At 36.2% G+C, this 25,445-nt stretch overlaps 1 protein-coding gene across 2 annotated transcripts in view; it reads left to right on the top strand.

The window, feature by feature from the left end:
• Aasdh (Aminoadipate-semialdehyde dehydrogenase) overlaps positions 1–25,445 on the top strand; it is a 239,502-nt gene that overhangs the window by 11,783 nt on the left and 202,274 nt on the right. For both annotated transcript variants that reach the window (XM_090395050.1, XM_090395051.1), the window contains exons 3-4: positions 6,625–6,745; positions 20,850–21,094. In XM_090395050.1, the coding sequence (XP_090251176.1) occupies positions 6,625–6,745; positions 20,850–21,094 (366 nt within the window). The remainder of the gene's footprint in view (positions 1–6,624; positions 6,746–20,849; positions 21,095–25,445) is intronic.

The following is a 25,445-nucleotide window of genomic DNA, read 5'->3' as shown; positions in this document are numbered from 1 at the left end:
AGCATAACAGTGAGAGAGTTTCTGAAATGAAGGAAAGAGTGTTGTATGGTGACTCGTTATTAATAGGAGTGATAGATGGGAGTTTAACTAAATCGTACTTACCGGGTGCGAAATTTAAGGATGTAAGTGAGAGTATAAGAGCGCAAAAACAGAGGGTGAAAGAATTGATAGTTGTGGCGGGTACAAATGAATTGAAAGGAGATAAATTTTTTATGAGAGAGGACCTGAAAGTATTGTTAAAAGTAGCAAAAGAAAAGAGTGACAGAGTTAGAATGGTGAGTCTGTTGCCACGGTATGACAGAGAGGAGTTTAGAAGGAGGGCCATAATCGCAAATGACATTATGTGCAGGTTATGCAGACAGTGTGGTGTGGAATGAGTTTGATGGGCAAAAGGATTTATACAAGATGGATGGCCTGCATTTGAATGGATTTGGTGTGCAAAGACTGGAAAAAGTGTTGCTGAATGAAGTGAAAATGGATGTGCAGAACCAGGGAAACTAGAACTACCAAGGATAGGGGGGGGACAAAGGGACCACTGCATTTCATGTATACTAATGCCAGGAGTATTAGGAACAAGAAGGAAGAATTTTTGGCCTTGATTGGCTCTTCCTGGCCACAGGTTATTGGCATTAGGGAAACTTGGCTGACGGAAGATGATATAGTTAGTGGGATAGAATGTGTAGGCTATAGCGTGTTTAGGAGAGACAGAGAGAATAAAATGGGGAGAGGGGTGTTATTGATGATAGCTGATGAACTGCAGCCAAGGAGAATTGAAGTTGTATGAAAATAGCTCATTTGAGGCTATTTGGTGTGAGATTGAGACTGGCAGAACAAAATATACAGTTGGGTGCTGCTATAGACCAGGTGATGGAATAGATGGCTGAGATAGTATGCATAAACAAATTGATGAAATGAGTGGAAGGAGGGGTAATTGTAACATTGATATTGTAACATAAACTATGATTGGAAGGAGGAGAGGACACATGTGAGGAAGGAAATGGATTTTATTCAATTATTAAGGGATAACTATCTGAGAAAGCATGTAATTGAAAATTCTAGGGATGTGAGAGTGCTTGACCTGGTAATAGCATCTGAGAATTTGACTAATGAATATGACCATGTTGCCACTTATTGGAGAGAGCGATCATAAGGAATTCCACACCTTTAGCCACTTTCCAGGTGGCTAAAGGTGTGGAATTTTCAATTAAGACAGGGGTATATATGGAATTACCATGCTGGCAAGTATGACAAGCTTAGGAGATTGCTTGGATCAGTGTCATGGCATGTACAACTGTAAGGGCTGGACGTCGATAGAGCATGGGAAGTGGTCAAGGAGCATTTACAGGAGGTTATGGCTGATTGTATACATAGGGTCCGAATAATAAAACAAGTAGGGGTTAAATGGATGAATAACACCATTAAGCTTGAGCTGCAAAAAAAGAAACAACTGTGCAAGGAATTTAAAGAAAGAGGTGACCTGCAGGCACACGAAAGGTATAAAGTGCAGGCCAGAAGGGTAACGAGTGTGGTAAAAAAAGCAATAGCGGATTATGAAAGGAAACTAGCTATGCAAGCTAAAGAGAATCCTTCCAAACAGTTCTTTCAATATGCTGCAAGCAAAAAAAAAACTGTACACGGCAAAATGATTTTAAGGAATGACGATGGTAAGGAGGTCACTGAATCAGTCGATATAGTGGAGTTACTGAGCGAGTACTTTGCAAAAGTATATCATCCAGGTGGTGACATTGGAAAAATGAAGGAAGCATTAATTTATACAGGAATTGTGATGAATGAAGTGGAGATGAATAGTCTATTACAGAACCTTAATGTGAACATATCTGTGGGATTGGATGGTATACCGGCATGGGTCTTGCGTGAAGTGGCTAAAGAATTATCAGTGCCCTTGACTATGTTGTTTAATCTGAGTCTCGGGTCTGGTTTAGTCCCGAAGGTGTGGGAAGAGGGGAAAATAGTTCCACTTCATAAAGGAGGATCCAAGAGTATTGTTGCAAATTATCGACCGATCAGCATATCAGGAGTCGTTGTCAAGTCTTGGAGAAAGTAATCAAGGGAAAAATACAGGAATGGATTGATGAAAATGAGATACTGTACAGGGGACAGCATGGCTTTGTGAAGGGTAGATCATGCCTCAGTAACTTGCTCAAGTTTTATAACACAGTGACAGCTGAACTGGATAAGGGTAATGGGTTTACAGTGATACTGCTGGACCTGGCTAAGCCATTTGACAGGATACCAAATGGAATTCTAATCTGTAAACTATAACATATGGGAATGGATATAGGGTTGGTGAGATGGATAGGTGGGTGGTTGATGGAGAGATATCAAAGAGTAGTTTATTCAGGAGTAGAGTTCAAAAGACGCCCTGTGACTAGTGGTGTGCCGCAGGGTTCTGTTCTTGGACCATTGCTGTTTAATTTGTTCATTAACGAAATAGGGAAGGATCTAAGAGAAACAGTTCATTTGTTCACTGATGATGCAAAGTTGGGTAGGACAATAGTGAATGCAGAAGATGTCAAAATCTTGCACAACAACTTGGATAGATTGGAGTTCTGGGCTAAGGAGAATGGATGTCAATTTAATGTGACAAAATGTAAGGTTATTGTTGTGTTGGAAAATGTGATGAGTCATCTCCTTTTTCCGACCCAACATAGAGTTAGCTCAGAAGGAGTGGATAAGGACATACTTGTGCCTCCAAACAGAAAATGCGCTCATTTATGACCCAAGAACATGTGTATATTCCGATTAGTAAATTCTAAGCAATGTTAAAGTATCCCATAATCTAAATAGAGAAGGTTTGTTAAATCTATTAAGGTAGAAAATCATGTATAAATTCTAAAAAGATGTGTACAAGCTAATAATAATTTTTGGCCATGTCGAAGATAGTTCGTGGCCACGGCATCCAATTGGCAGCCGCCGTACGTATGACGACACCACCAAGTGAGGGTGCTGTTTTGGAGTATATAGGTTTTGCCGGGGATTTGAATCGCTCTCTTTTTCTTCTCGTTTCGTCGGTACCTGGTTTCCTGTGCGGAAGGCTGTATAGCTGTGAAAAGCTTGCTGCCATGCATCGCAAGAATCTCCCCTTGCTATGTGTGCTACGTGGATCAAAGCTGCAGCTATAGTGCGTCCAGATTCCTAAGAAGAAAGGGCCACTGATGAGTTAACGTCAGTGTAAGAGTGTTTTGTTTCGTGTGGAACAAGGGAATAGTGAAGCCGCCATTAAAGAAAGTACAGTAAAGAGATCCGAATATTCCAGATAAAGCAAGAGCGGTAAGCAGAAATCTTTTCATATTAATATCGGAGTAACTGTGGAGTAAGGAGAACTGATCTTTAAGAACACAGCCCATTTCCGTGAAGTGTTACAAGAACTGTCTGCAGTTTGGACATTTTGTCTATATCTAAGGAAAAGGCATTTTAGGATTGAGCCAAGTAGGAGACCAAGGCTACGAACTGTTTGTGTCTAAAGAATAATAATGTTATACTGTTAAAACCTAATTGAATGTTAACTAAAATTTTGGGGGAGGATTAAGTCTAAAATATAACAAGGAGCATTGCCTCAAGAAATCTATGTCAGAGTTACTGAATTGACTTGTATATATGTGTAATTAGCATGTGTGATAGATTAGTTATTTAGTATATGTTGCCAGAGTCTGAGGATAGTTATATATATATATAAGTGAAGGAATTTGTGTCAGTATAGAGGATTACAGTGTAGAAATTTTGGATGTGTTAAATTAAGAAAAGGGAGGGAACCCAGACTCTTTTAATTTAAGGATTAACTAACTTGTATTATTATGTTTTGTGCTAAAATAAACGTATTTCTTTATGTGTAATATGAGTTTGTCATGCTTTCTGTGGATTGAATTACCGCTTGGAAAATTACGAACCGTGCATAAAAGGGGAATCCACTAATAATATAAGAAACAGGACCACGACTGCATACTTCATGATCCCTGCATTTTCTTTCTAAATAATCTTGGTTAGTATATCAGAATTTAGTTGTCGGCTGGCACAGTCATTAAATAATATAAATTTGTCAGCAAATGAATTAACTGATAATAAGTAAAGTACTAAAATTTAATGATAATAAAAGATAAAGTTTAAGATAGGACAAATAAGAGATAAGACGCCAATAAGACCAAAGACACCAAGATATAACATTATGCATTTTGGGGTGAAAAGATTAGCAAGCAGTATACCGCATTGGTGGAACTGTACTCCAGGAGATTGATGAGGCCATGGACTTGGGAGTGTTGGTGGATAGGGAGATGAAGTTTAGGGGGCGCATTGCAAAATAGCTAAATCAGCTCATCAACTCACTTGGTTGGTGAAAAATACCTTGACGAGCAGAGACAAGCAAGTTATTGTACCTCTGTACTGAGCCTTGATAAGACCTCATCTCGACTACTGTGCCCAGATTTGGTCACCTAGGTTCCTTCTTGATGGGTAGGAGGTGGAGAAGATCCAGAGGCGAGTGACTAAGATGATAGCAGGTCTATGGAATGAACCATATGAGAACAGGTTGAAGATTTGTGGGTTGCAGAAATTAGTTGATAAGCGGAAAAGGGGAGATATGCTTGAGACATTCAAATTGCTAAAGGGTTTCTATAGGATTAATTCAGAGGATATTTTTGAGATCAGGACTGGTGGTGGGAAAACTAGGGGACACCTATGGAAGCTGGGCAAGAGTGTGTGGTTAGCAGGGGTGTTAGTGCTGATTTCTTTACTTTTAGAGTGGTAAATGAGTGGAATAAGCTGCAAGAATCTGTGGTGGGTGCTATGACGGTGAGTGAGTTCAAGGCAAGGTATGATAGATACTATGAGAATGTCGTATAGTTGTGTGGACATGATGTTTAGGGCCTCCCTCGATTAGTCTAAGGACTCCCTGGAGTTGCCCGTAATAATTATAATAATACTTTTGCCCACTCATGCAATCTATTCAACACCTCCTGCAAGGCCACATCATCTACTTGATTTTCCTCACCACTCTCCTCATCTTTGCATTATCTGCAAACAGTTGTTTATCACCAGTTAAACCCATCCCAATATCATTAATATACAAATTAAATAACAATGGTCCCAAAACACTCCTGTGGCACACCACTAGTGACTTTCCTCTTCTGGGATACTGTACCCCCATACACAGCTTACTGATACCTGAGAGCAGTTGCTATCCAACTCATTAATCTAATCATGGACGAGAATCGAACCCAGGTCTTTCCAACCAAAAGGCTTCGTCTATACTGACTGAGCTACTCTACAGAGACTATTTATCATAATATTATTACAAGACTTTATTTTCTTTGATGATTCAACTACAAATTTTCAGTTATAGTGAGGATGGAAGCAAAGTGAGAATGAGCAAATTTGAGCGTATTTCACTTGATATTAGCATATTATTAATTAGGGATGCACCAAATATTCAGTTTTGCTTCACTAAAGCAGAAATATTTCTGTTATTTTTGTGTCATTACAAATGCAACCAATCAAGAAAAGCCTCCCCATATGAAGAAACCAGATGTTTGCTACTACTAAAATAAATGCTGAAAAATTCATTTTCTTATATCATAATTTATTGCGAATTTATTTCGATTATTAAATCCATAATTATTCTCTTTATTTCACAGTTTAAAAATAAGTTTCGTTAATATTTTTATTTGAAGAAATAAGTGCAATATTTTGTTCTGATTTTTATGCTGTATTATTTTTTAAATAGAATGTTCTCTATGAAATTAAACAATAGTTTTATTATATTGAAATGGTAGATATTATGGATCCGTCTATATTTTATAGCCATGTGCAGAAAAAAAAAAGTGAAGTTTCGAAAATTTACCAGTGAGTTCAGGAGAACAAGACCAGAATCGGAGTTGACTTGGCTTGTACTATTTAAACAACACAAACTCTGCCAACAACCTATATTTGTGTTTTATTAATGTATTGAGTAAGTTTCACCAGCCTACCAGACTTTGAATTGACCAAGTTCAAAAAAAATTACAAGCGGAAGAGAAGACAAAAGCTCATTCAACACGGTAACTAAGCTATGTCAGAAAGTTAAATTCATCATAATGAAGTGATCTCTAGATGGGTACATAATAAATAAAATATTAAACTATAGAGCCAAAATGCTTATATTTGTCTTACATAGACAATATTAGTATCTTCTATATTTCATAGCAAATTGCGGAAACAAGGGAAAGTGAGAAATGTAGAAAAATTTTCTTACTTTCAAAAAATTATTAAAAGAAAATATCTTTTCTTTTAATAATTTCAAATTGTTAAATTTCAAATTTAACAATTTGAAATTTAATCTGATTCTCACCTGATAAATAGCAATCAGCAAATTCACACAACAGAAAACTGAATTCAAAAATCCTTTATTTTCTTAAAATTATATAAATTTGAAACAGTAAGGATTTTAATTTGTTATTAAAATTTTGACTATGTGAAATTTTCAGTGGTAATTTAATTAAACCGTAATAAGTTACCTGATCACTTGAGTTACCAAAATAATAATCATCTGAGTTACTTAAACTCAGGTGATTATTTTGAAAGAATATGATATTTTATGCATTTTCAAATATTCTTAATTTGTGCATTTCATAGTATTTTGCAGGTATCATCAGCATTCACATTTATTGATCTGAAATCATCCAAAAAATGCATAGAAGCTATAAAGAAATACATATGCTTAAGATATATTCTGATAGAAAAAGATATATATCTGGTAAGTATAAATCATTTTAAGGATATGAATTGCTTTGCTTCTAAAAAATTTAATTGAGAAGTCTTTACTTTCTCAGTGTTAAATAAATTTTCTAAAATATTCTTGTCATTCAATTAATATATACAGTACAAGATCTGAGCAATCACTTATGGGGTGAAAACTAGATGACTGAGAGAGGAGAGATCCAAATAGATAGCCTTTTAATGAATGCAGAAAACTGCCTGGTCTTCTGACTTAATGTCCAATCCTTACTTTCCTTCTTGCAGTGCATCTGTTAGTAATCATATACCCAAATACTGAACAAATGAATATGAGCTGAGACTTTGGGCTTTAACTGACCAAATTGTATTCTGTATCGGCTTAAATCAAAAGACAGCGATCATACCACAAACAGGCTGAGGCATTGCATGTTAAATAGGGGGGTCCTTGCAGTTACATCAGGAAACCAGAGGCAAAACAGTGAAAAGTAAGCTACTGGAACAAACTTAACTTGGGAGCAGCAAAATTCATTACAGGCCCCATTAACATGAAACGTATCAATGGAAAAGAAGTATAACTGGCAGAAGAATTAGAAAAGTACCACATAGACATAATTGATGTTATCAAAACAAGATAAAAACAAATGAGATTCTTGTAAATAGCAATACAAGATTTTACATTAATGCAATCATGATTAGGGAAAGGAAGGAGCAACATGAAGATAATTTTTTTGAGTACAAGGAATATCAAGTAGAGTGATGTAAACATATATAAATACAAATCTAAAAATTGGAAATTTGACAATGAGACTTATTTGTGGTTCCACAGAAGCTTCTACTAAGGAAGAAATAGAAGATTTTTCAAGTCATTTGGGAAATAAAATCTAATCCCCGTTAGAACTAAACAGCAATGTAGGAAATGGATACCAGACATATAGAAATGTTTGGAGAAGAAAAAAAAACTCATAGTAGTGATGAGTCCCTGTGGATTTCTGTTAATAACATGAATTAGACATTACTAGTACAATGCTCCAACCAGTGTACTAATATCTATTAGTATTAGTACAAATAGTACACAAATGAATATCGTATCAAAAATTAAAATATAGAAATGTTTCAAAAAGAATCAGAGTTGAGCATCTCTCAGAGTTGAACTGTAGTTTTGATCCAAATATTATTCAAGAATAAATGAAAGTTGATGGAATAGCCTGAATAAAATATGATTCATTCAGACAGAGAGATGTGTTGTGATGTTCTCTGCAAAGATAAACAAATCAGAATTTCATTGTGAACTCAAGAATTTAAAGAAATACTTATGGAAAAGAAGAAGGAATATTGAAATTTCCAATCTGATGCATGTGTGCTCAGAGTGAATACAAGGAAAAATGTAAGAAAGTAAAGTAATGTATAAGTAGCTGAACAAAAGTCATGGGAAGACTGGTAAAAATAGAGAACATAAATAAATATCCTTGATATCCTTTTTGAAAGTGTAGAAACAGAGGAAAGAGTACTGTAAAAGGAATCAGAAATGATAAAGGTAACATAAAAACTGAAGATAAATATTTTTGGGATAGATTACTTTTAATTATTGTTAAATGAACCAATAAGTTTTTGTGATGACCCCACACATGAATGAAAGGTCATAGGACCTAAAACAAAAGAGTGCCTTGTGTAGGTAAGTGTTTATGGAGGAAGAAGTAATTATTGATATGTTTCTTAAAGAGTGAGGCTGTAATTGGTGGGAAAAAAAAGTATGAGGGAGATTGTTCCAAAGAATAAAATTAGATGGAATGAAGGAGGATGATGAGAAGTTTGTTTGGTACTTTGGAGTTGATCAGCATATTGGGTCTGGACCAATGACCGCTCTAGTTCTTGCATGGGTAGAAAAAATGGAGGAATAGTAGTGGCCAATTGAGAGGAGCAAGAAAGTGCCTATAGAAAAGGTACAGTGCAGAAAAGAGTATCTAGGGAAAGTAACTGAAGGAGTCTTTGAAGGAAAGGTCAACTATTAAATGGATTGCCCTCTTCTGTATATCATCAAGAATTCTTAGGGAGGTGTGGTGCACCACCCCAAATGTAGGAACAATATTCCAAGGTTGGTCAGATCTAAGACTTATAAAGTGTTAGGAGTTGAGCAGAAGAGAAGTAATGTTTTGAATGGAAAAGAGCACCAAGTTTTTTTTAGAGGCTGGTGAGGCTATGTATGTAATATGTTTGTGCCAGGATGAACATGGATATGACAGTCAGCCTAAGAAGAGAAAGCTGATCTTGATGTGTGAGTGAAGTAGGATACTTCACTCCCACTTCTTGTGGGTAATAAAGCACACCTGAGTTTTTATAGTATTAAATTTACTAAGTTGTCTTCAACCATTTAAGAATGTAGGATCAGTATTTAAGTCATTGGATATGGAAGATCTTGAGGCTTCTGTCATTTGAGTTTTACTACACAGTTTCTCAAATGAGAAAGAGGAATGAAGAGTACTGTCATTAGCAAAACTGTGAATAGGATTTGAATTCAGAGAGAGAGAGAGAGAGAGAGAGAAGGTCATCAATGTAAAGGAGGAACAGTATGGGTGGAGTACAGATCTAGAGTACTCCAGCATTGATAGAGAAATATGGCAAGATGAAGCCATCCATCCACCATGACATGCAATGAAAGACCAGTGAAAAAGCTGGCATTCCATTGACAGAGTGCAGGAGGGAGGTCATAAAATGGTAGCTTGTTCAGGAGAACTCAATGGCAGACATGATCAAATGCCTTTGAAATACTGAGAGTGACAACATGGGTCTCTTCAAATCTTTCCATAGCCTGTGTCCAAGGATGGGCGAGTTGGAGGAGGTCAGCTGTAGATGTTGATGAGTCTCCAGATTATGAAGAATCTGATTGTTGATAACCTTTTCCATCACTTTTGAAAGTACTGAGGTGAAAGCAATGGGATGATAGTTAGATGGCTGACTTTTGTGCTTTTTTTTTTTAGGTACAGACTGGGTGAAGGCCTGCTTCCATGCTGTTGGGTAGATGCCAGTTGAATGTGATAGCTTATATAGGCAATACAGGATGGGTGTTAATTCTAGGACACAAGTTTTGAGTAACTGGAGGAATACCACTTGGACCAGGAGCCTTATTAATATTGAGATTAATCAAGGTTTTCCTGATGTCTTCTGGCAAAAGTTCAGAGGTGGCATGCATTAGGCAGTTTGTGGTTGTGCTAGAGGCATTTTGCTTTGGTTGTCCAATCAAAAGTTGGAAGAAAAAATTCCAGGAGGTCTGCCTTTTCCTTGGATGAGGTTACCTAGGTACTATCAGAATGCAAGAGAGAGATGGGAACAAGGAAGAGCAGGAGTTATGCCCAACATTATTTGCAAGGGACCAGAAGGCTTGACTGTTAATTGAGTAGGTTCTGATTCTGATTTTTCCTTTCAGTCATTTCTGACCATAGGTGACTTTGCCTACAAAGTATTCCTGGTGAGATTTTTACAGGGTAGTTCACCATTGCTTTCCCCCCCCCCCCCAATATTTTATCTGGGATGTATTGATGACTGACTAAAATTAACACACATGAACCACAGTAGTTGGTTTTTTATTACGTAAATATTTCGTAAATAAATACTTACGCAAAACTTGACTATGATCCCACAAAAAGACAGCTGAAAAAACTGAACAAGATACTCGATGAAACAAAGTCTTTAGATGAAGAAACTTCAAAAAAACTCAAGACATATCATGCTAGACCTCCGAGAATATACGATTTACCCAAGCTTCACAAGAACAACGTCCCACTCAGACCTATCATTGATTCAATTAGCAGCCCGACTTACAAGTTATCAAAATTCTTATCCAACCTTCTCCATCCCCACATAGGCCATTCAACCTCTTCAATAAAAAATTCCACAGAATTTCATGCCAAAATAAAAGATTTTCAACTGCTGAAAACTGACATGCTAATTAGCTTCGACATCGTCTCTCTCTTCACGAATATCCCCCATAAAGAAACTGTAGACCTGTTAAATCAAAAATTTCCGTCGGATATTGTTGAACTTTTCAAATTTGTTATCACTTCTGGTTACTTCACATGGAAAGGAAAAATCTACAAGCAAGAGGAGGGAACAGCAATGGGGTCCAACTTGGCAGACCTGTTTATAGAACATCTTGAAGAAAACATTTTTGCGTTTAAACCCAAACAAAAACTCTGGCTTCGATATGTCGATGATATCTTCGCAGTCTGGAGTCATTCCGAACAAGAGCTACTTCAGTTTTTAGAAAAAATCAACCTTCTTCATTCACGCATCAAATTTTCATTAGAAAAAGAATCCTCATAGGGCATCCCCTTTCTGGATTTACACATCCAAAGAAAAGAAGACGGTTCTATCTCCACCTTTGTCTATTGCAAGCCGACATTTTCAGGTCGCTACATTCACCGTACTTCTGCTCACCATCCCTCTCAAAAATTTGGCATCATTAAATCATTGGTAACCAGAGCACACAGATTTTGCTCCTCCGAGGATTCTCTAAAACAAGATTTGGAAATAATCAAAAAACACAGCCACTCTAAATGGATACAATCTCAAAACAACCCAAAAAATCATCAGCAACTTCTCTACACACATCAACCTAGACAAGAACAAGCCCATAGGATTCCCATACCTTATATCAAAGGCATCTCCGAACGGCTCTCAAAAATTATGAAGAAATACAATCTTACTGCCACCTATAAACCCATCAACCAGATCCACAACCTGTTACCTTCGCCCAAAGACAAACTTTCACCTATGCTACTACCTGGTGTATACAAGGTTCCATGCTCCTGTAAACTCTCTTGTTATGGACAGACAGGCAGATCAGTTTTTAAATGCATTTCGGAACATCAAGACCATATCCACCTCATCAAACCACATTAGGCCAAATTAGGCCACGCTCAACATGGAGTTGAAAAACCCAAACCATGAGATCCACTTGGAAAAGATAAAACTCCTACACAGATCTTCATATAAATATGAACGATTATATAAAGAAAGTGCTGAAGCCGTACTTCACAGGCCAAATCTAAACTGCAATAATATTCTTGCCATCCCTAAAGTATGGGAAATTGTCATACAAAATTCTGTAAAAGTAACAACTGTAATTTAATTTTAATTTAATTCAATTTAATCTAATCTAAGTTCAAGCCGCAACGTGCCACTGCACACAATTTGGATTCCATTGTATGTACGTACCCCTATCCTTTGTGTCATTCCTAGTATTGTTCTACTGTATTGATGATGTCCTAAGATGCCTAGGACGAAATAATTATGTAATAAAACCATACTGCTGTGGTTCATGTGTGTTAATTTTAGTAATGAATTCTCCACAGGTTTCTCTATAAAATCAAGTATTCATGACTGTAATCCATGTGTATTCACGGAGCCGGTTTGCCTGTTCTGGAGAATGTGAAAACCGCATTTCCAGGTGAAAAAACCCCCAGCCTCCATATGAGACCGGCTAACTTACCTTCAGTCGAAAGAGACCGGATAAAGGTTCCTCACGTCAGTGACAGGAATCAAGCCCAGGTCTTTCCGACCAAAGGGCTTTGTCAATATATACTGACTGAGCTATGGAGGCTCAATTGAGTATGAGGCAAGTTTATTCTTATGAAGTTTCTTTGGGATTATTAATAACTTTTCTGCAGTTTCAGGCTGTTGTATAAGCTGAATGAGAAGCTAGAGTTTTTAATTTAAGCCATTGATTATATACTGCATTTTTATCATGGACTTCTGAGGTACATTTTGAGAACCAGGTCTTGGATATGGATTGGAGATTTTCAGTAGAGCAGAGAATGAAGACTCTCACTCCAGTGAAGATTATTACAGTTATTAGTTCAGTGCAGATGTTTGAATCAGCAGAGACACAGTAATCTGACCAGGAAAAGAGACATAAAAATTCCAGTTGGGACAATTGTACTGCTATATTATATGAGACTGAAATTGGCTGGAAGGAGAATGAACTGTAGAAGGAGTCTTGAATAAGATGGTGATCTGGGTTGTCGAAGGGAGAGCAAACATCTACAGTATATTTGGAGAGAGAGAACTAGTTAAGAAAAGGTCTAGAGTGTTGGAAGAATGTGCTGATTATCTGGTATTCTGGTGGGTAGGTTAACTATTTGTGATAGATCATGACTGATGGCAAATGATTCAACTTCCCTTCCTTCTCAAATCAGTAAAGTTGGCGTAGGGTAGCTAGTTTGTGTTATGGACGTTGACCCTAGGAAGACAATCTCACTTAGCTAACCAAACAATGTGATTTGTTTGGTTAGCTAAGTAATAAAGAACCTTTATTGGACTTTTTGACTTAAGGTGGGTTAGCTGGTCAAGTTACTTGGCTACAACTGGCCAATTTCAGGTGTTACATCCTAAGCCACCACAGGTGTCCATAGGGACACCTGTGGTGGCCTAGGATGTAAACTGGGATCTTGAACTATTAATGTTTCCCACCTTTTGGGACATTTTTTATGCAACTATATTTATTCAAATTAGGCTGACTTTAAACAGCAGCAGCAGATTCTAAAAACAGTCTTTGTCTTCTAAATTTACTGTGATGGAGCACAATAATCTTTTTGCAATTGATTTTGTGAGCTGTATCCAAAGCATGGTCTGCAAGGCCAGATTGACTATAGTCCTGACTGCAGATATATTTATGTTCTTCCATACAGATGGTTCTAGGTGTTTATAGAGTTCCTTGTTCTTGCAAGTTGGCCTGTTATGGACAGACAGGAAGATCAGCTACCATCCACATGCGAAGAACATAGAAAATACATCTGCAGTCATAACTGTGGTCAATCTGGTCTTGCAGCCTATTCTTTGAATACAGTGTTAGGACTGTAGTCTTTTGTCCAGTTTTGTGCTGCCTTTGTGTGTGTATTACAAGTCTCATTTTGTACTTCCTGACAATGTCTCTGTAAATGTGATGAAATATTGGAAGAATTAAATATTATTTTTAATCCATTCCTAGTGCTTTTTACTCCATTAAACTACTTTTAATATGTGTTTCTCCCAGTACTTAAGCCTTAACACATATACTTAGATTCTAATCTTCTGCATATGAGGGACATTTATGAGGACCTTTCAACTACTGATGAGTTACGTGTCTCATTCTGAGATAATAGGGGTGTTTCTCCTGGAAAAATTAATTTTTTGACTCTTCTGAACTTATAGACTGGCTAAGAATGCAGACAAACAGATATGCTACATTTACTTCACAATTTCATTTGCTTTGGCGTAATTATAAACAACATGTGATAAGTACAGAGTATTATCTAAACCATTTGCAACTTCAGGATAATAATTTCAGTATTTAAACTTTCTTAAAAATGCACTTTTTTTTTTCCTTTTACAATACCACCTCCTGTTTTGTTGTTTTTAATCGAACCTCACCCATGCAAGACTGTAAACCTATATTACATAAGTACAAGTAGGCTGTGGATTAGATAATCCAGAAATTTGTTCTGAAAGACCAAATACAGAACTTTTTCGAATCACTTCAGACCTCCAGTAATCAGGAAAGTGGTCTCACAACTAGACAGTGAAATTCTTCTGCCACCTAATGACATTCATGGGCATTGTGCCTGCATTGATTTGTTTCAATACTGTGAGTTGGCATAATCAAAAGAAATATAAAAATGGAGGAAAATTCACATTAAAAAAAATCTTTATTAATGTAGAATTTTTGCCTCCATATCATTGGCATTATCAGTGCAGGATTATAGAATGGCAATTAAACAATCACAGATAATTCTAAAAAGTGCCACCTGAGTGACTAATGTAAGATAACTAATAAGGTCAATAATTCCTAACCTAAAAGATACGCGTGCATGCACGCGCACACACACACACACACACACACACAAATAAAGTTAGGGAAAATTAGGATTTAAAAAGTACTATATCCCACAAAGGGGATAAACATAGACCATCAGATCTGTTTAAGTTAGACTATGAAGTAAAGTTTCACATGTTTCTTTATAAAGACATTCTATGAGGAAATGACTTTTATGAAGGACTCTTGTCTTGTTCCAATGAAATCTGTTTAGTGTCGATAGCATGCTCTGCAAATCGAGAATGCACAGACTTATGGTATTTAATATAAGACTTGTGTTCTTCTAGACAAATAAAAGCAGATCTTCCAGTTTGTCCAAAATAAGATAACCACAAGAGCAAGGAATCTGGTAGATGCCTGGAAAAATGAGAGATGAAAGCTTGCCTTTAGGAGAAATGAGAAATGTGGAGATTTTTCTGATGAGGCGAAAGGCAATAGAAATATTCATTGGTTTTAAAACTTTCACTATGGGTTCAATAACGCCTTACACATAAGGGATACAAAGGTGAGTTATTTCATTTGTATTGGAACAGGTAGGAATACCATAACTGTTAAAATCTTTTTTGATGAAAGAATCCTTAAAAGGATTAGATAAAAAGTTGGAATTAATATGTTGTATTATACTTTCTATAAAAATTCATTCAAAGAACATAAAGAATGGGTATGATGTACTAAAGTCTTAATAGTTCCAGCCTTTTGACTAGGATGGTGAGATTCAGTGTGGATATAGCAACCTGTATGAGTTTTCTGAAAACCACACAACGCACCTCATGGTGCATTGTGTGGTTACACAATGATGTTCGATAGCATAGCGGTAGTTTTGAGCTGTGATAAAAAAAAAGTGTTTTTAATTAGTGTACAGTGTGGCTTTTTGTTGCAGATTTTGCTGCATTTTTCTCAGTTTGGATACAAGTTGTCTTCAGTGGTGGTGGTGTTGAAATTTTTTTTTTGTTTATATTGTGTTTTGCTACTTATTTGTTGTACTATGTCAGTTTCTAAAGATGGCGTCCATAAAGAAACATACCTCAGTTGCATGGAAGGCTTCTGTATGAAAGTCTGGCTTTGCCTTGGATTTTTCGCAGTAGATGCATTGCAAAAACTGCTATATGTATGTTCCAAAAAATGTGAAAGATCTGTGGACTCTTTGGGTAAACGAGAAGAAGGAAAGCTTTAACATATGTGGAAAGTGTCTGAATAGATTAGCATGATTAGAAATGGGAGCAAACATCAGGAGCATAGTAGAAGAGCTTCAGCAGGAGTTAATGGAAAGTGAATTGAAAAATCTGGAAGAGGATATTAAATAGTTAATAACTTAGTTGGGGAGAAGAAAAATGTTGAGATTGGCCGATGATAAGGAGGAGGAGGAGGAAGTTAATGTAATAAAGAAAGAATCAAAAGATAGTCGTATATATCAGTGTATGGGGGACTCGATCATTAGAGGTGTGATTACTAATAAAGTGCACAAAACATGCTTTCCTGGTGGAACAATAAAGCAAATAACGGATGCGTTGCAGAAAAAGAAATATGGCATCAAAATTAGTGTTAGTCGAGGGCACAAATGACGTAGTTGGGGAGAAGAGGAATGTTGATAGAAACTTGAGGAAGTTGGTGCAGCAGGTAAAAAAGAATAGTGTTGTTAGGAAAGTCATAGGCGTGTTGAGCAGATATGATAACAGTAAATTCAGAAGGACAGCAGAGATAATGAATAGTAAGATGGCTGAGTTGTGCAAAGGAAGATTCAATATGTAAATCTGTGGAAAGAATTTGAAGGGAACTTCAAATAGTATAAAGCTGATGGATTACATTTGAATGGGTTTAGTACTGGGCATTTAGAAAGGGTATTGTTTTCTGAGTAAGTAGACAGTCAAGAAGTTAATGTAGCAAATGATCAGATCTACTTGTGGAACAGGATAGCACAAATCTACAGATTTGGCAGTAGAAGGAAGATGGATATGAGGTTGAAGATGTGGTTTCAGCAGCACAAGGTGATGGAATGCATAAAGGTGAGAATGAGACAGGTAAAAATGGAAATCACAGTCAGGATCAGGGAAACGGGTGTGGTCAAACTGAAGAGAGAGAGAGAGAGAGAGAGAGAGAGGTGTAGTATAGCAGCCAGAATAGAGAATGTTGGGTACTGGTAGGATGGCCTCAAACACACACACACACAATGATTGTTATGTTTATACACAAATGTAAGGAGTATTCGAAACAAAAGAGCTGAGTTTGTGGCATTGATTGAGATGGTATGCTCGAAAAGTATTTGGAATAAGTGAAACTTGGTTGTCTGAGGATGTGATGTCAGGAATAGAATTAGAAGGATATATAAGTTTTTGGAAGGATAGAGGAGGAGGGGAGTGCTGTTAATAATTGCAGAGGAATTGTGTCTGCAACGTGTGGAAGTTGATGGTGCATGCCCAGATTTTGAATCTGTGGTGCGATGTTGAAATAAACAGGTTAATATATCTGATAGGATGCTGTGATAGGTCAGGGAATGCAGAGAATATCGATTGTGAAATGTTTAGGCAAATTAGTTGGGCATGTAAAAAGAAGGAGATCCTGATGGGAGACTTTAATTACAGGAATGTAGACTGGAAGGAGGAGATAGTGTATGGGAACAAGGAGAGCAAGTTTATGGAATTTCTGAGAGGTAAGTATTTTAAGCAGCACGTGATTAAAGCAACTAGAGGCTTTAATGTTTTGGATTTGGTGATAACTTCACAAGATGCAGTTGTTAATGAGGTGTTGACACTGCCTCCAGTTTGTGAGAGTGATCACAAGGTGCTTGTTTGGGAAGTGATGAGACAAGAAAATGTCACTGCCAAAAAAGGATTCATGTGGAAGTATAAAGCCGGTGATTATAGGAAGCTCTATAGCCAGTTAGCAGTATGTTGGGTAGATGAACTGAGCGGAAAAGATATTGACAATGCATAGAAACTCATAGGGCATGGTATCTGACAAAAGCAATCTATGACTGCATACTGAGGGTTAAGCGAGTAAATAGAGTGGGAGTGAAAGGGATGAACATCGAAATCAAGCAAGCTGTGCTGGAAAAGAAAATGTTATGGAGGAGGTACAAGACAGTTGGTGGTGGTGATCAGATCTATGAAGGTGCAGGCTAGAAATGTGACAAGCATGGTAAAGAAAGAAAAGGTGCAGTATGAGAGGAGATTGGCTGATCAGGCAAAAGTTAACTGAAGGGAATTTTTCCATTACATGGCAAGCAAGAGGAAGAATAATTATGGCAGACAAACATTGATGGATAGTCATGGCAGCAGACTAACAGCCGGAAAGAATTTAGTGGAATTAGTGAACAAACGCTTTATCAGCGTATATCATACTGGTATAAGTGATCCGGTACAATATATAGAAAAGAGGCAAGTATTAGGAGAATTGGAAGTGAAAGAAACAGAGGTGTATCAGACGTTGGTTGGGTTAGATGTATATAAGTCTGTGGGAATGAATGACATATCACCACATATTCTTAAGGAATGTGCACTACAGTTGGTTATGCCCTTGACCTGGTTATTTAATGAAAGTCTTGCAGTGGGTAGGGTTCCTAATGAGTGGAAAAAGGGCAAAATAGTACCACTCCACAAGCTTGGTTCTAAAACAGAAGTCTCCAATTATAGGCTAATATGTATAACTGCAGTTGCAGTTATACATACAAGGTGTTGGAGAGATTGGTAAAGAATAGAATAGAGTACAGAATGGGGTTGATGGACATGGCATTCTTTATGAAGGTCAGCATGGATTTGTAAAGGATAGGCCCTGTTTCAGTAATTTACTTGCATTTTTTGATAAGGTGATGAGTGTGTTAGATAAAGAGAATCATATACAGTGATATTCTTAGACTTTGCAAAAGCATTTTATAGATTACCACATGATAAGTTGGTGTGTGCAAATTGCAGAGGATGGGAATAGATTGGTTAGATGGATCAGAGATTGGCTTTCTGAATGATATAGTAGCTTGTGTATGATTATAGTTTTTTGTCTCAAAAAAGAAAGGTAACCAGTGGCATGCCCCAGGGGTTCTGATCTTGGGCCCCTGTTGTTTAAATTGTTTGTAAATGATGTATCATGTGGACTGACTGGGGATCTTCAGTTATTTGGTGATGATGCAAAGTTGGGAAGAATTATAAGTAGCACTGCTGATGCTGAAGCCCTTCAGGAAGATTTGAATAGACTTTTTACTTGAACACAAGAGTTGGGGGTTGTAGTTTTAATATCAATAATTGCAAGATGTTGCATTTTGGAGTGCAGAAATATAAGGCTGTGTACTATATCGATGGTGCCATACTGCAGGAAGTGGATGAGATTAGAGATTTGGGAGTGATGGCTGACAGTAGACTGAAGTTTAGAGGGCCTATTGCTAGTGTTGCAAAGGTTGCACATCGTAGTGCTGCTATGATAAGAAGAAGAATTCTAACATGCAAGGATAAAGAAGTGGTTGTGCCACTGTATAAAACACTGGTCAGACCACACTTGAACTATTGTGCTCAGATCTGGTCACTTGTTTTTCAATGTGATGTGGAGAGATTGGAGAGGGTCCAGAGACGAGTGACTAAGACAATATCAGGAGTTTGGAATGCTGGCTATGGAGAGAGGTGGAAGAGATGTGATTGCAGAGTTTGGTGGATAAGAGGAAGAGAGGTGATATGATAGAGATGTTTAAGTTAGTGAGAGGATTGTATCAGATTAATCCAGAGTGGATTACAAAAAAAAAAAGAGTAGAAGGTGAGAAGGGAATAACCAGAGGTCATTCCTGGAAAAAGTGTGGTGAAGATGTAAAAGTGTGGTGAAGAAGGGTGTCAGGAGTAAATTTTTTACATGGAGAATTGTCAGTGAATGGAATTCATTGCTGAAATGTGTTGTTAATTCAAGGAGTGTTAAGAACTTTAAGATTCTATGTGATAAATATGTTGTCAGTTGAATGAACCTCCCACAATGAGTCTGTCGACTCCATGGAGGGTGTAATAATAATAAAAACCGAAAAATGTAAGTTTCCATCTGTTAACAAAGAATTAAAAGATCTAAAGAGGCCGATTGGTTATTTTCTTCTTCTTCTAAGATGAATTGGATTCTGAGATGAAGTGCATTTAATTTGAAAAGAAACTAACTCAGAGGAAGAGCCATTCCAAATTGCGAATATATTTTCCACAAATCTGTACCAATGTGCAAGTCTAGGTGAAATGTTATCAAAGATACATTGTTTAAAGTGTTCCATGGGCAATCCTGTTTCTTCTACTATTGCCAACGTCATGGAACACTTTGAACTATGTATCTTTGATAACATTTCACCTCTGATACTTAGGCAAACATTCTTCATTAATGAAGTTTTTACATAAATTTTCCCTCCTTTTTTATATTTCTTTTGATAATGCCTGCTTTGGGATTTGAATCCATGATCCATTAGTTGTTGAATGGAAGCATTATCACTCAGCTAACTAGTTCAAAATTGTACCATGTATAACTGCTATTGGTTGACTATGGATTAGACAATCAAGAAATACTTTTTTAGAGCAAAGTATATTTCCAATAATAAGGGTGGTGGTTTCATACCAGTTGATTTAAAATAAATAAATAAATAAAAAAATACGATACGTCGTTTACAAACATCCATGCCATAGTTTGTAGGTTGGAGATTAGAAATGCTCCCAACTATGCCAACCAGGCTGGAAAAATGAAAACACGGAATGCCACTTGATGCTGAAATTAGCTATATCCAGATTTCAAATCAAAAATAAATCAAAATGCAGATTTATTTTATTTTATTGTTTTTTAAATCAATCCTCTACTTGAAAGATTGTAGAATGTATTGCATCTTCATGTTGTATGTGGAATAGTGGTTGGGAAGAGAGAAAGAACTTGTCAGTGTTCTTTTTTGTAAAAGCTACCTTGGGGGGGACACTAAGTGAAGAAGTCTGAATGAAAGAGGAGTAGAAGTTGGTTTGGTGGGGTTGCATTTGGACTGTGAAATGGTGTTAACTCTCTGTGGCTTGAACTTTTATAGGATTAGAGGAAAGTGAAGGAATGTTCAGTGTAATATCATCTATAGATTTATCTATGAGTCAGCAGTTAAGCTTTATCTAGTTGATCTTTGATGATGAATTACTAAGATGAATTGATTAGGTATTATTTTTGAAGAGTTTTTCTCCCTTTGATAAATAAAAAATTGCTACACATTTTAATGTGCTTTTTTTAATGTATCTGTTTCTGCTTATTAATTGCCACCTTTTATAAAATGATCACTGAAGTTATTTTAAATATCTGTTATTAGGAACTGAAGCAGAATTTTGACCATTTTGTTTATGTTGATGAAATATTAACTCAGCATGGGACACTACTTCTTATTCAACTCAGTTATTATGATAATCCTGTGAGTCAATCATTAGCAGACAGTAGTTATAACCAGAAAAAATCTACATCTTTAGCCTATATAATTCAAACATCAGGCACAACAGGAGATCCAAAAATTGTGCAAGTTCCTCATCAGTGTATTTTGCCAAATATTCTTCATATTAAGTATGTGTAAATCATTCTGTTTTTCATTTGTAAAATTTTAAAGCTTTTAATTTTTAAATTTTAAATTTTAAATTTATGTTAAAGGATGAATAACAATAAGAAATGTATAATTACTTTTCAGTCTAATTTGAACAAATGAATAATGAAATTAATGAAATAAAGAGCCCAAAGGCTTCACTTCGACGATTTAAAAATTATTTAAATTAAGGGGATATTTAATCCCACATTATTTCAGAGCCGAATAAGAAATTCTAAGATAGAAATCAAATCAAAGAGTTTCATGCCAAATATAGCAAACTATAAAAGTTTGGCGAGTCCAAGCATAACCAAATACCTGTGTGGTGCAATACCGGGCAACTCGTAGCGAAGGTGGATAAAGCTAGGATCGCTATTCTTAGTATTTACCCTAATGTAAAACTCATCCCCTAGGAGATGTATGTTGTTTTACATTAAGGGAGATAGGTCACTACCCAGACTGGTTTCAACCTTTATTGAGGTCTCTCATCAGTGAGTGAGTAGGTAGACCAATAATACCAAGATTGTAGCGATAATACGAGTTGAAAAAAGGTGCACAGATAAATTAATGAAATAAAGAGCCAAAAGGCTTCACTTCGGTGATGTAAAAATTATTTAAATTAAGGGAATATTTAATCCCACATTATTTCAGATCCGAATAAGAAACTCTAAGATAGAAATCAAATCAAAGAGTTTCATGCCAAATATAGCAAACTATAAAAGTTTGGTGAGTCCAAGCGTAAGCAAATACCTGGGTGGTGCAATATTGATTTGATTTCTATCTTAGAGTTTCTTATTCGGCTCTGAAATAATGTGGGATTAAATATCCCCTTAATTTAAATAATTTTTACATCGCCGAAGTGATGCCTTTTAGCTCTTTATTTCATTAATTTATCTGTGCATATTTTTGACAACTCGTACTGTAAAGTATTAGAGCTATTATCGCTACAATCTTGGTATTATTTGGTCTACCTACTCGCTGATGAGACCTCAATAAAGGTTGAAACCGGTCTGGGTAGTGACCTATCTCCCTTAATATAAAACAACATACATCTCCTAGGGGATGAGTTTTACATTAGGGTAAATACTAAGAATAGCGATCCTAGCTTTATCCACCTTTGCTACAAGTTGCCTGGTATTTGCTTACGCTTGGACTTGCCGAACTTTTATAGTTTGCTATATTCGGCATGAAACTCTTTGATTTGATTTCTATCTTAGAGTTTCTTATTCAGCTCTGAAATAATGTGGGATTAAATAAAAAAAAATTTAAAAATCAGCTAACGCCTTTTTGTTCCTGTGTAGGGAGTAGGCGAGGCCGTTTTTAAGCCCTATCTAACTTTTGGAGCTGAGTGGGCAGTTCAATCTCCACTGGTAACCAATCAGAGATAGCTGGCTCAAGGCTATCACTAATTAATCGACACGCAGTGAAGAAGACGGCTAGTAAGTGTTGCCATCTGGTGGTCCCTTACCCTAACACAATATATTTAATGTCTGAAAATAGTGTGGGTTCAACAGCTGATTTTCTTGAGTTTATGGGACGAAAAACCTGAGTTTCCAGGAGGGAAAACCCGCTAGCCCATGCCAGAGATCAACTAACTCTGGAACCGGTAGAGAAAAGGCTTAGAAAAAGTTCCTCTAGTTGGCGACTAGATTTGAACACCTTTCGTCGTGCAGTCAAGCACTGTAGAGTGCAAACGCCACTTCTACTGAGCTACACAGGCTCTCTGGGATTAAATATCCCCTTAATTTAAATAAATAATGAAATATTTTGGATATGCCTTCATATTATAAAATTTAAAATGCTTTTTTTTTTATATAAAAAAATGAAGCTTCACTTCTGTTTTACATCCCTTTTATTTCCTCTGACACTCATGCAATTTTTTACTCTGTATTATTAACATAATGTGAACTAGCATGTACTTTGAAACATGAAATTTCTTACAATTTCACTTTTCTTACACTTGAAGTTTATCATAACAAGAACTACTTCCAGTATTTTGCTATCAATTTGACAATACCAGATAACAAAAAACAGTGAAATCAAAACATATTCATGTTTTCATTTCACCGACCATGCAACAGTACTTAACTGGTAAATGGATAGTTTTTCATTAGGGAAGGATCAAAGCTAGATAACTCTAAAGAAATTTCCACATAGCCAGAGCTTGAAAAATGAACTTGAAAAATGAACTGCTTGTCTGTGACAAATAGGAATTTTTAGTTGACGAATAGAAAAAAAAATGAAAGAAGTAATTTCGGTTTAATTGCCAGTTTTATTTATGTAATGTTTTTAACAGGATCATGTTTATATTGTAAATAGTGTCTGTATGTTTACCTTTCTTATCACATGTATTGTGGAATGCTGGTCATTACAAATACCTGTTTTGCCAATTTCTTAATGGAATATGACCAATAAAAGAATAAGATATACATGCATCATTTTAACTTTAGAGGTTTCTCAGTTGTACTATGGGATAACCAGTTAATCACAACATAATTTAATATACAGTGGACAGTGGTAATTAGCTTATTTCTTACCCATTAGTGGATATGCAGAATCTGACCATTAATAGCGGATAATAAATCTTGGAAATTTCAGAAAAAAAGTATTTATTTTTCCAAAATATTTTAATACAGTGGTGCCTTGGTTAACAACGGCCTCAGATAATAATGTACTTGGTTAACGATGAGTGACTGTAAGAAAAAAATCTCTTGGTTAACGACACAGGCTTTGGTTAACGACTCTCGATTATGTGAACCTCTATCCAATCTAAAAAACCGGAATTTTCCGATCGCACTCAGCCACGCGCGGGAAAACATTGTCAAATAGAAAACAGCCATGCAGCATAGCTGTGAAGCTCAGATATGTTTGACCCATCATAGCCAGCTGTTTACGTTTTCGTTTATTGTTTCTTTTCTTGTAGTGTACTGTGCTTTATTTTAAAATTTGTCGTTATAAATGCGTTTTATGATGAAAATTAGTATTTTTTATGTGTTGGTTCATATTGGCAATAAATCGGTGGGTGCATGTCACTGTTCGTTCGCCATCTAAAGGCAAAATCAAATCTCATCTGTATAATAATCGTTGTATCTATAAGCTGCTAATCAGTGTATGTTACGGTAAGTGCTGTATCTAATATCGTCACCTTACAAGCAAAATGCACTAAGTCAAAAATTGCAGGTTTCGAATTTAACTGTTAACTTTTATTTCAAAAAGGTTTTTTTTTTGAACTTTTACTTTTATTTTCAGCTGACGATACGTTTTTTGTATCCCTTGTGTTAGTGTTGTACAATTTGTAATAATACTGTATTTTGCGTATCTTTTTTTTTTTATAGAGTGAATTTTTTTACCGTGTGACAAAATGGGTCCCAAAAAGAAAGCTAGTGAGGGAAAAAAAAAACAGAAAATTTTTCTCTATTGAACAGAAGAAAGAAATAATAGCAAAACATCATGAAAGTGTGAAAGTTATGCAGCTAGCTCGAATATATGAAATCAGTCATTCTACAATATCAACCATTTTGGCTAAGAAAGAAGAACTTATGGTAGCTAAGGGAACTTCAAGGTTGAATGTCAGAGGGCTTCTTTTTGAGCAAATGGAAAATCTATTACTAATTTGGATCAAAGAAAGAGAAATGGCAGGCAATACTACATCTCAAACTGCAATCTGTCAGAAAGCTAAACAGATTTATCAAGATTTGAAAAAGAAGACTTCGGGATCAACTTCTGAGGTAGATGATGATGATTTCAAAGGTAGCAGAGGTTGGTTTGACAACTTTAAAAAAAGAACAGGAATTCATAGTGTGGTCAGACACGGAGAGGCAGCTATTGCTGACAAAGCAGCAGCAGATAAATTTGTCAATAACTTTACAAGAATTATAGAAAGAAGAATTATACCTACCTCAAGTCTTCAGTTGTGATGAGACTGGGTTATTTTGGAAGAAAATGCCCAACAGGACATTTATCACAAAAGAAGAAAAAACATTTCCTGGGTAAACCAATGAATGATAGGTTAACATTGCTTTTAGCAGCAAATGCAAGTGGAGACTGCAAGGTAAAACCAATGTTAATCTACCACTCAGAGAATCTCCAAGCATTCAAAATGTTCAATGTCTCTAATCCAATCTCGGTGTTTTGTGGAAGTCTAACAGCAAAGCCTGTCACAAGAATAGAATTTAGAGACTGGATTCGCAAAGTGTTTGGACCAACTGTCAAAGCCTATCTTGAGCAAAACAGTCGGCCTCTAAAAGCCATTTTAACCTTGGATAACGCACCTGGCCATCCAAGGCATACAAGAAGAGCTACCAGAGGAATTAGATTTTATCAAGATAATTTTTC

The sequence above is a fragment of the Typopeltis vanoorti genome, chromosome 6, assembly GCF_054136105.1.
Source record: "Typopeltis vanoorti isolate ZY-2024b chromosome 6, IOZ_Tvanoo_1.0, whole genome shotgun sequence".
Lineage (NCBI taxonomy): Eukaryota > Metazoa > Arthropoda > Arachnida > Uropygi > Thelyphonidae > Typopeltis > Typopeltis vanoorti.
The sequence above is the reverse complement of the archived record's forward strand: the minus strand, read 5'-3'. Positions and strand labels throughout refer to the sequence as shown.